The sequence below is a fragment of the Pezoporus wallicus genome, unplaced genomic scaffold (assembly GCF_028554395.1).
Source record: "Pezoporus wallicus isolate ANWC-B61680 ecotype Strahan unplaced genomic scaffold, APGP_CSIRO_Pwel_v1 contig_1739, whole genome shotgun sequence".
NCBI lineage: Eukaryota > Metazoa > Chordata > Aves > Psittaciformes > Psittacidae > Pezoporus > Pezoporus wallicus.
The window spans coordinates 349,278-361,585 of record NW_026637351.1 but is presented as its reverse complement, the minus strand read 5'-3'; the positions used below and the strand labels follow the sequence as shown (position 1 = coordinate 361,585).

Sequence of the window (12,308 nt, the reverse complement as noted above, 5' to 3'; positions counted from 1 at the left end):
CTTTCTGGAAGATTTCTGTAGCCAGTGGATGTGGGAGCAAGAAAGCAAGCATATGCATGAGGTGGCTTTTTCTCACTCACTTAAGTTCAAACTGGTGGCCATACTGTGCCTGGGGAAGTATCATAGTTTGAAGTAGAGTCCTTGAGGCTTTTTTTAATCACCTTTTTTTCTTTTCCTGTGAAGTCAGCATTTAAGAAAAGAAATCTCACCCTGTCTTACCTTCATAGAAAATACATAATAAAGCCCCCTTGTTCAGAACAAGGCTGTCTTAAATGTTAGTAGTAACCAATTACTTGGAGATGCAAGCTAACAGGAAGCTGCCTGCAGTAGTGCATGTAGGTGGCATGTTGATGTGTGTTGACATATCACCTTGTTCCTCATGTTTTCAGGCTGTGAAACAGGAGGAGGAAATTTTCTGTTTAATCTACTCTGTGCTAGCCTTGTTTGCATTTGGTTTCATCCCACCCCTTCTGTTCAGCTGCTTTCTAAGGTCAACAATACTGAGCTTTTCATAGAATCATAGAATAGTTAGGGTTGGAAAGGACCTTTAGATTGTCTAGTTCCAACCCCCTTGCCATGAGCAGGGACACCTTACGCTAAATCATATCACCCAAGGCCTCGTCCAACCTGGTCTTGAACACTGCCAGGGATGGAGCATTCACAACCTCCCTGGGCAACCTATTCCAGTGCCTCACCACCCTAACAGGAAAGAATTTCTTCCTTATATCTAAACTTCCCCTGTTTAAGTTTTAACCCATTACCCCTTGTCCTGTCACTACAGTCCCTAATGAAGAGTCCCTCCCCAGCATCCCTATAGGCCCCCTTCAGATACTGGAAGGCTTCTAGGAGGTCTCCACGCAGCCTTCTCTTCTCCAGGCTGAACAGCTCCAACTTCCTCAGCCTGTCTTCATACAGGAGGTGCTCCAGTCCCTTTAATCATCCTCGTGGCCCTTCTCTGGACTTGTTCCAACAGTTCCATGTCCTTTTGATGTTGAGGACACCAGAACTGCACACAATACTCCAGGTGAGGTCTCACAAGAGCAGAGTAGAGGGGCAGGATCACCTCCTTCCACCTGCTGGTCACGCTCCTTTGGATGCAGCCCAGGATACAGTTGGCTTTCTGGGCTGCGAGCGCACACTGAAGCCAGCTCATGTTCATTTTCTCATTGACCAACCCCCCCCAAGTTCTCCGCAGAGCTGCTCTGAATCTCTTCTCTGCCCAACCTGTAGCTGTGCCTGGGATTGCTCCGACCCAGGTGTAGGACCTGGCACTTGGCATGGTTAAACTTCATGAGGTTGGCATCAGCCCACCTCACAAGTGTGTCAAGGTCCCTCTGGATGGCATTTCGTCCCTCCAGGGTATCAACAGAACCACACAGCTTGGTGTCATTGGCAAACTTGCTGAGGGCACACTCAATCCCACTGTCTATGTCAGCGACGAAGATGTTCAACAAGACCGGTCCCAACACCGATCCCTGAGGGACACCACTCGTTACTGGTCTCCAGCCGGACATTGAGCCATTGACCACAACTCTTTGTGTGCGGCCATCCAGCCAGTTCTTTATCCACCGAATGGTCCATCCATCAAATTGATGTCTCTCCAATTTAGAGACAAGGATGTAGTGCGGGACAGTGTCGAACGCTTTGCACAAGTCCAGGTAGATGACATCAACTGCTCTACCCCTGTCCATCAGTTCTGTAGCCCCATCATAGAAGGCCACCAGATTGGTCAGGCAGGATTTCCCCTTAGTGAAGCCATGCTGGCTGTCACCAAGCACCTTGTTGTTTTTCATGTGCCTTAGCATGCCTTCCAGGAGAATCTGCTCCAAGATTTTGCCAGGCACAGAGGTGAGACTGACTGGTCTGTAATTCCCCGGGTCATCCATTTTCCCCTTCTTGAAAATGGGGGTTATATTTCCCTTTTTCCAGTCATCGGGAACTTCACCTGACTGCCATGATTTCTCAAATATGATGGCCAGCGGCTTCAGAACTCCATTTGCCAGCTCCTTCAGGACCCGCGGATGGATCTCATCAGGACCCATGGACTTGTGCACGTTCAGATTTTTAAGATGGTCTCGAACCAGATCCTCTCCTACAGTGGTCCAAGGTCTTCATTCTCACAGTCCCTGCATCTGCCTTCTAAGACTTGGGTGATTTGGTCAGAGCCTTTGGCAGTGAAGACTGAGGCAAAGAAGTCATTCAGAACCTCAGCCTTCTCCAAATCCTGTGTAGCCAGTTCTCCCGAGAGCTTCCTGAGGGGACCTACGCTGTCCCTGGTCTGTTTTTTATTTGCTATGTACCTGTAGAATCCCTTCCTGTTATCCTTAACATCCCTAGCTAAGTTTAATTCTAACTGAGCCTTAGCTTTCCCAACCTGATCCCTTGCTTCCCAGACAACATCCCTGTACTCTTCCCAGGCCGCCTGTCCTTGCTTCCACTTATTATAAACCTCTTTTTTCATTTGAATTTTCCTCAGGAGCTCCTTATCCATCCAAGGAGTTCTCCTGGCCCTCCTGCTGCACTTCCTTCTGGTAGGGATGCAACACTCCTGAGCTTGCAGCAGGTGATCCTTGAATATCAACCAGCAGTCTTGGGCCCCTCTGCCCTCCAGGGCTATATCCCATGGAACCTTCTGAAGCAGGTTCCTGAAGAGGCCAAAGTCTGCTCTTTTGAAGTCCAGGGCAGTGAGCTTGCTGCACGCTCTTCTCACTGTCCTGAGGATCTCAAATTCGACCATCTCATGATCGCTGCACCCAAGGCCGCCCTGGAACATCACATTTCCAACGAGCCCTTCCCTGCTGGTGGGCACGAGGTCAAGCATGGCACCTCTCCTTGTCAGCTCCTCTATTACTTGCAGAAGGAAGTTGTCTTCCACACAACCGAGGAACCTCCTGGATTGCTTGTGCCGGGCCGTACCGTCCTTCCAACAGATGTCAGGGTGGTTGAAGTCACCCATGAGAACAAGGACCTGTGAGTGTGAGGCTTTTCCTATCTGTCTATGGAGTGCTTCATCCGCAGGCTCTCCTTGATCAGCCGGTCTGTAACAGATTCCCACAGTAATGTCTCCCATAGCTATATTCCCTTTAACCCTGACCCACAAACTCTGTGTTAACTGCTCACCTGTCCCCAGACAGAGTTCCATACTCTCCAGCCTATCCCTAACATAATGGGCAACTCCCCCACCCCACCTGCCAGGCCTGTCTTTTCTGAAGAGCCTGTAACCTTCCATTCCAACACTCCAGTCATAGGAGCCATCCCACCATGTGTCTGTGATACCTGTTATATCATACCCCTCTAGATGTGCACATATCTCTAATTCCTCTTGTTTGTTCCCCATGCTACGGGCATTTGTATAGAGGCATCTGAGCCAAGCTCCAACTGAAGCCGGCTCATTGGCTGGAGCGGCTGGAATATCTCTACATTGCTCTAGGCATTTATTATAGGTCCTGGCAACTGACTGGGTGTGTTGGGATGGAATGATGCCCCCCTTCCCCAGCACATCTAGTTTAAAGCCTCCTTGACCAGCCTGGCAAGCCTCCTAACAAAACTGCTCGACCAGCTCCCCCAGCCTCCAGTAGACCTGGCCTACAAGCTTGGGTCCCGTGTTCAAGACACCCAAACCCCTGACTGTGACACCACCCTTTTAACCAGTTATTAACCTGGCTAATCCTCCCAGCTTTTTTTAGGTCCTCCTCTTTATCCTGGAGAATTGATGAAAAGACTATCTGAGCTCCAGAGCCCCTAACCACCTCTCCCAGGGCTCTGTAGTCCTTCTTTATGTTCCCCAGGCTACTACTATCTATTATTTTCACCTGCCTTCTTCGAGAGAGAATTCCTAGGTCTTGATAATTTTTTGTATCTCCTTTAATGTGGTCATATTAAGTTTCTAAAAAGGCCTAGAAATAAATTTCAGGTAAGCCGTATGCCTCTATAGTGACATGGTAGCACATGTCCATTTTATCCCTCCTTCCATTCTCTGATCAGCCTTATACCTTCTTAGCTTCATTGTACAGCAGCACACCAAGCACTGACAGTCACTGTCCTGTGTAAGCTCGTGCCCAGGTGCTTTCTGCTTTTGCTGTACTTCATGGTATGATGAATTTGGAGTTTGCTTTGTGTTTGCTAAATAGTTTCTGAATTTGTGGAATTTGTTCAGGCCCTTCTGGAAGTCTATAGCCACCATGTAAAATGCTTTCTACTATTCTATGTGTATTCTTCAGGTAATTAGAAGAGATTAATGAGATATGAGTCTTTGCCACAGGAATTGTATGAAACAGCTGTATAATGAATTTCACATCATGAAGTTTTTGATTACTGTAATAATCAATTTGGCAAGTAAAGATGTAATTTTTACTAACTATAATTCTTCAGGCTGTACCTAGATCCTTTTTAAACAATGGGTAAAATAATTACTGTTCTACAGTTCTCTAGGAATGTGGCAGGTTTTTCTAAGAAAGCCAATATATTCTTCAGCTTTTCAGTAAATGCTTTCTCATGCCCTGCCTTGGACCTGAAAACTTAATGGTTTTTAGGTCAGTGTTTCTTCTTCAGACATCTTAGTTTTGTATGATCTTAACATTATCATGTCTTGCATCTCTGCAACATTCTCAACATTAAAGACTAAAGCAAAGAAGGTTATTTGGCTTCCCAGAAATTCCTTTTCCCTCCTGACTTGCTCCTTTACTCACCATGTAGTACATCTAATAATTATTGCACATACTGGCTTTTTTGGCCATATCTGAAAATGCTTGTCATGTCTCCATTTACAGTAGGTACCAAGAGCATTCACCAGAAATCAACTGCTCTCAATAATAGAAATCTCAGCAAATGGAAAACAATTAAAAAAATATCATCTGGGACCATTAGACTGCAAACATTTGCTGAAGTACTTAAGTTTTAAGAATTTGTGTAGATTGACTGCTTTCAGTGGTATTCCTCAGGTGAGTCCAGTTAATTCCATGCCCTTAATCAATTTTTTTGTTTTAAAAATTTTCAAATATGAGTAATTTTAAATACTTACCAACCACCTCTTTAACGTAATAGGATTGATATTGAAGTCTTTTACCAATCCAAGATCATGGTACATGTGTTCCAAGCAACTCAGCATCTGTAGCCAGGAACAGATAGGTTATTGGCTTGGTAAATATCACTTTGCTTTCTGATATATTGCAAAGTGAATTTTCCCCTTGCAAGCATCGAATAATTGCAAAGCCCCCTTGTTAAGATGAAAGGAAGATGTTCAAAGATTGTGTGATTAAAGACAGTGCAAGAGGGAAGATAGAGAGGTTCCTAAAGCTTTTTGAAGTAGACAGATTGCTGTTGACTTCATAGGCTTTGTGGGGGTCTTTGAGTCACACCAGCTCTCCTTAGTAATTGTGATTCATTCATTTCATAGCAATGCTTTCTCACAAAAAAGTATTGCCATTTTTCTAATTCAGCTGGGATATGGTCTAATGCTTGTTGAAAACATGGGAGTTTTCCCACTGACTCCAAAGGCCCTGGCTGTGTAGAAATGGACCAGGCTCTAGCTGTATGGAAAATGGCAGCAGAAAGTAAGATTCTTGAAAACCCCTTTTATTCTAGATACGTGTCAATATCTTCTTTCTTTATGACTTCTTGTGAGTTTCTAACACCATTATCTTAACTCGTATTTCTTGTTTAACAAAAGGTCTATCAATCTAACCCTACAAAGTTGCAGCAGGTTTGTGACCATCCACTCCTGTAAACTGTAACTATGAATCCCAACAGCTGAACTGCAAAGGCAGGCTGCTCTTTTGAGACAACATCTGCTCTGCAGTAGGAAGGCAGATAATATATTGCCACCAATCCCAGTTAATCTATGGATTTGAAAATAGTGGGAAAGAAAGGTATTGTTCGTCTGATGTGTATGGGCACTTAACAGCTGCCACCAGACTGAAATGAACAGGAGTCCAGGAGTTTATGTATCTGCATTCCTATTTCTGAAGGCAAAATCTGCAGGGAATGAAATGTAGCCATTAAATTATTTGATGCAGTTCTTAGACTGTAGACTGATGAGTTTTAACATGATGAGTATAATGTCACAAATATGGCCTTGGAGACATTTCTAGCTGGGTTTCTATTATTCAGGCTCTTCAAAACTCTCCAGAAAAATGATTTCATCTAATGAAATTTTATGTTTATCCAGGGAATATACATAGTTCATGCAGTAAAAAAGAGGCTGGTTTTGAGTCATCTGAACAGGAAGAAAGAGACTTTCCTGCAAGACTTCATGGACAATGTCATGAGCTGAATGGTGCTCACATTGCATGGGTAGCATTTTGCTGTAGACCATCATGTCCTGTTCCTAGTCCCTGAGGTAGAATATATGCTTGGCAATAGTTTCAGAAAAGACTTCCTGAGACAACAGACTGGATCCAGAAGGGCTGAATTACTCTCAGAAAAACCTATCTCCCCTCAGCTGTTTTGCCAAGAGAGCTATAGGTGAGTGGCCGGGTGACTGTAGTCCCAAAGCTCCTGCCCCTGAGCACGTGAGAATCTCAGTTTTCATTTTTAGCTTTCTTGGTCAACAGCAAAGCTTGAACATTGGACTCTTCTAAGGCTTAAATGAGTGGGCATTTGATAAAGTGAACACAAGCTTGCTGCATAGTTCTGTTTACTGAGATGCTGCAGAGTACATTATTAATTTGCTTACAGAAGGCTAAGGTTTATAACCTGCCTGCCCTCCACTGAACATGTGAGCAAATGTTCATTGCCAAACAAGCATTGGCAGAATTGAAATATTCTCTGTAAACATAAATCAGAGCTAAAAGGATAAAATAAACCCATGTAATGCTCAACTCACTAGAGGTTGTGTGGTACCTTATTTCTGAGCATCTCTCCTTTCAGGGCATGTCTAATCTCTGCATTCTCGTGTTAGTCCTGTTCATGCCACCATATAGTGTTTCCTAAGATTCCAAATGAGTTACTGTGGTAAAGTAATATGCCTCAGCACACAAGAATCCATGGATAATGTTTTTTGTCTCTCACTATTCTTTCTTAATAGTCAGAGAAACAATGAGCCCACAGTGTTACAGTCCACCTGGCAGGTCGTAATTCTCTCTTGCTGTAAAGACCTGACAGGCATTAAAAAGCTGGGGCCAAGCCATTTTGCCTGAGCAGTTGTATGGCCGTGGTACAGAGAAAAGAGACTGGAGAGGGAGCAGTAACTGCAGAGGACCAGCCTTAGCTTGGCATGGACTGCACAAGGGAAGTACTGCCTGTCTCTGCAAATGGGAGATGGACCTAAAGCCACCAGAGAGGCCTTCTGTTAAAGCCAGATGAAACATCCTGAAGGGAATATCTTGTTCCTGTGTACGGTATGGGTATTTTTAATTGTCGTGTTGACCTACAGGTGCTGAGCCAGAATGATCCTTATATGCACAACATCTGATTGAGAAGGTAATTAAAGTGATTGCTGCTGGGGTGCTGCTAGAGCTACTCAATCCTTCCCTTGGGAAAAAACACAACACTAAACCCCCACTTTAGTCCTGCCCTCCTTTATATTTTTCCTAAGTGAGATTTGCTTATATTTGCTGAATCTAATTTTATATTAAATTATAAGCTGTCCATTACAGAAACATCCTTCTCATTCATGTTTCCACAGAGGTTTACACACGGTCCTTTCAGAACCTTCTGCAATACAAGTGACAAGCAATGAATAATACTAATAACAAGAACAAAAATAAGACAATTAAGCAACAAGAAAATACAAATAGGCTGTGCATGCAGCTCTGCAACCTCTTCAGAATACACAGCAGGAAAACCCCTCACCTAAAAGGGTGTGAATCAATGCATGAACCTCTGTTTGGCTTCATACAGCAGGATGCTGCCTTATTGATTTGAGCAGAGTTGTTGATGATGTGCGTGAGCATACACTTTGCTAGGGATTGATTTGTTCACATAAAATGGCACGAGACAACTCATGTGGCAGTAATGACAGTGCACCAGTTGTTGTGGGACATTACTAGGAAAAGATTAAAGAAAATACAGAGAGGAGTCAGTGTATGATAATCAGCATAGTCTATCGGGCATCTGTTAGGAAAAAGTACTGGGGAAGAAAAGGGGAAAAATCCCACAGACCATCTCAAAGGGCTCTTCTGTCTTTGTTGGCTCTCAGAAAGAATGCTAGCCCAGCTAACACATCATCCTTACCTCATTGGGCTCCCACAGCCATACATCAAAGGTTGGCTTCCGAAGTGCTTCAATGGTCTCCTGGGACAGCATGTACTGCAGACAAAAAGACAGTTGGCATAAGGGTCCCCCACCCTGGCATGGGACCTGCTATTGGCGTGTCCTTGGCACTCCCAAGGTTCTATTCATGAGGGGTTTAGCTATATTTCCCAAGGAGAAAGCAACTGATCTCTCGCTCTGCCTGCCCAGCCCTCCTCACCCTCCCCACTAGCTGCTTGTGGTCAGGCCAGGATACCCATGCCTAGCAGGCAGGAAGTCCCCAAGCAGCTCGCTGATAGGTGGAGATCCTTGTGGAGCAGGAGAAATGGAGGGAGAGTGGAAGTGTTATGGATGGGGTTATGGGTAAAACCAGCACAGGGATATAAAGGGCACAAGGCTCAGACCTGTCCCTGGCTGCACCGGCTTTGTTGCCTGCAGAGCATCAGCGACATTCGATGCAGCCAGTTATGTCTGGATGGTGTGAAGTGTCTACAATTCACAGTGTTAAATTAGCTGGTGGGTATGATATATTAACTTGCAGATGATTTATACTCTCATTTTGAGTATTTTTTCCAAGAACGCCCACATTTTCAAATTGGTTGTCAGCCTGCAAGATTCCAGTGATTTTTTATCATTATGCTCGGAGGCTTAGAACAAACCCAAGCTCATCATCCAGTTATGATTTGTGTACAAAATGGAAAAAAGGAATGTGGGGAGTTAAAAGAACATGACTCTACCTATTCATCTTTTCTAGACTCCATTCATCAGAGTCTTTCTGGGCCACAAAAATCTTGTAGCTTCACTTGGCCCATTTACCGTGGCTGTCTCTAATTAGTCTGGGCTTACTGTACTGAGCAGGTAAATGAAATTTTCTGAGCCATCAAACTGCTGATACTTAATCCAAGATAGAATAACACCAAAGATTAATTTCCTTCTTGAGAAAGCAATTGATTTTGCATTCACACATGTAATGTACATTGAATATGATGTTCTCCAAGAAAATTGTGAATTGGCAGCACGGATTTGTTATTTGATAACAAATGGGTGTTGCTGAATAAACAGGAGAACTTAAAATTCATTGGTCTGTAAGTCTCTGAAGGCAAATATGCAAGGATGCATGTCCATATCATACACCTGCATCACACAGGACCATGTGAACTTCAGAGTGGCTGAGCCAGCTTTGATGTGTGCAAGTAAATGACCACGCAGAAGCTCTGATTTGCACATGTGAGCTGGTGTATTGTCAAGGTGTGAGGTGGGTGCTGAGCAGACATAGCCTGAAAGCTTTGCATAATTCCCATGGGCAAAGACTGATGGTGCTAGGACCAAAGATGCTGTGTGCTTCATGGTTTCAGCCTCATTCATCACTGTGGATTTCTGCTTGTACTTGCCCAGTAGACATTTTTCTTCAAGCATTGCTGTTTTCTGTAGTAAATACATTATCTCATTTTCACAGGGACAATGAATCATTCTGGAGAGAATCCAATGTCACATTTTCTCTTTGTTTCCCTAGGTGAAGCATCTCCATAAATTACTTTTTAAATTAAAAAATAATCCATTAGGAGAAAACAGGCAGCAGCACTATTTTCAATTAGAGTACAACATTGTAGGCTGTTTTTGATTGTTTGCTCTGAGCATGGAGAATAAACAAATATAACTAGACCAAAGAGCTTTAAACGTTGATGAATGCAAAATGTTCATTAACATTTCAAACACTAATGAGCTTTCAAATATTAAAGACTACTGAGGATCCAACTTTAAGTCACCACAGGCACATGACAGCTTTTTTCCATTGGCTCCCAGGGATTTTGGATCAGGCTTTGGATTTAGAATAGCTAGGATGTAGATGGCTAGTGAAGTCATGCATTGAAAACCAGCAGTTGTCAGGATAGCAAGCTTGTGGTAGGATTATGGGAAGGAAAAGCATTGTGTGGTACCTTTGGATAGGATGGTACATCCCGCCGGGGAGTCGGTCTCTTGTTTTCATCCAAAAAGCTGTACTTGCAGGGACAATTCGTCCTGAAATTAAATATGCAACTCTTAACATTGTGCAAACAGAACCACAGTGCCTCAAAAAATGCTGGAAATACTCTGGTCTCTCAGTAGGCATTGCTTGGAGAATTACCCTGCTCCCCAGACTCTCTCTTTCTAATATGGTGTTGCTCAAATGCTTTAAAAGTGTGATCCTCTTTAGGATTTTCTGCCCTTGTGCAACTTGTTGCAGCATCTCAGTCTATCTGAATTCAAGTGAGGAGCTTCTCTATTCAGGCATGTGAATACCCCATAATTTCTATTTAAACCAAGTCACTTTCAGCAAGCAGCTTGCTGTCTGTGACAGGCATAGGTGTCTGAGGGTGGCAGAGCCCAGCCAGGGGCCACACTGAACATGGACACTGGCATACCTATGCTTATTTACTAGTGTAGGCACACACCAAGCCCAAGGTTTATTTCAGCCCAGCTCTAGGCCTCATAAAAGCTTGGGTAAGAGCATCCATTTTGATGGCTTGACCATCTTCCCTGCTGCTCTTCAGGTGGGACAACAGCAGTGAGGTGCGGGCTCGGCAGATACAACCTGCTTGGCTCCCAGGTCCTGGAGGAAGGGAGCCATTGCCAGCAGTTACAGGTGATCTAACACTTGCCTGTTTTTTAACACCAGCACCCCCTGACAGTTATCTGCCTGTCCTTCCTCTGCACGTGGAAGAGCCAAGCTGATGCTGATCTAGTTGAAGATGTCCCTGCTCATTGCAGGAGGTTGGACTAGATGACCTTTGAAGGTCCCTTCCAACCCAAACATGATTCTATCCCCTCTGAGCAGAGGACCAAGATGGTGGGTGGTGCACACCAGCCTTACAGCCTTTGCAGAACATCTAGGTTGCTGCATTGCAGTGTGAAAGCAGTTTTTTTCCTTACAGCCATGGGGGCCACAATAAAACATAGAGCTCTGCGGTGTCACACAGGTGTCAATCATGATACTTTAACTCAACACACATTTCCCATGTAGTTGGTCATGTGGATTTTAAGAACTTTCATGTCAGGTTGATCTGCTTGTATTTTGCATTTATCCCTAGATTATTCTTTCTCATTTCTCAAGCCTCCTACCAATTGAAGTTAAAAGAAACCCCTCAAAAGAGCCAACCAAAGCATTCCATTAACTTTATTTGATCCTTTAAAAATTATTTCACATATTGTATATTGAATCTCTTTCTAGTGCTTCTCTGTTGGGAGTTGGTCTGGGTCTCTTTTCTGCTCTTAACATTGATGTCTTCTAACACTCTTGATGGTGTTGTCTGAATCCTGTGAAAGTTATGTCATCCTACAGTTCATGGTGGTCAGCTGGCTTCAACCAGCTTTTGAGGAGATTTGGGGAGCCCTGTTTGAGGTGATTCTCAGTTGATGAAAAGCTGTCTTAATAATTTCTAAAGCTGTTTCCTCAAAATTCCACTGTGAGGGGTATTAGTTGGATAAAAATAGTGAGATGTGGGCAATCCTTGCCCTAATTGGAGCTGGCTGCCAAAGTTAGCTGAAGGTCAGTCAATTATCTTTAATTCCCAGCTGTAGTATGGCGTCCCAGTATGTATTATGACTCCATGCTACCACACTGGGGAACACATTAGAGCCAGGGTGCATCAGACCTTTACAAATGTAAAACTGTATCTGCAAATGATCATGATTTTAAATGATATTATATTGTTGGTAGCATCTGCCAGTGGCGAGAGCAAAAAGCAGACTAGCAAACAAAAAAGCAATATGAGGGGATGCAAGTGGGGGTCTTTTGCTCTTCTGAAGAGGACAGATGCACAATTCACTGTGCATGACTAATTATAAATCTAGCTGTTCACTCCTACTCTGTCATTTGGTAATGTAAGAGCAAACGTAAGAATATGCAAACATACAAGCGTACAGCTGTGTCTGCTGTGATATTATTGAAGGAATATACGCACTCAAACATACTTTTGTACATTAACTAAATTTAGATGTGATCCCTAATTGCAACTGTAACACATTATCTAGCAAATGGCATAGCACAAGGGATGACAAGCCTAAGTAGGTGCAAATACATTGCCACATATGCTAGGATGCCTTGTTTTTCCCCCACAGCATGTATCTCATGCCCATGG

The 12,308-nt window shown here is 43.7% G+C and overlaps 1 protein-coding gene across 5 annotated transcripts in view; it reads right to left on the bottom strand.

The window, feature by feature from the left end:
• Positions 1 to 12,308, bottom strand: part of PDE9A (phosphodiesterase 9A) — a 52,779-nt gene that overhangs the window by 10,122 nt on the left and 30,349 nt on the right. For all 5 annotated transcript variants that reach the window (XM_057405001.1, XM_057405000.1, XM_057405004.1 and 2 more), the window contains 3 exons: positions 10,128 to 10,209; positions 8,173 to 8,247; positions 5,021 to 5,107 (listed from right to left, as the gene is read on the bottom strand). In XM_057405001.1, the coding sequence (XP_057260984.1) occupies positions 5,021 to 5,107; positions 8,173 to 8,247; positions 10,128 to 10,209 (244 nt within the window). The remainder of the gene's footprint in view (positions 1 to 5,020; positions 5,108 to 8,172; positions 8,248 to 10,127; positions 10,210 to 12,308) is intronic.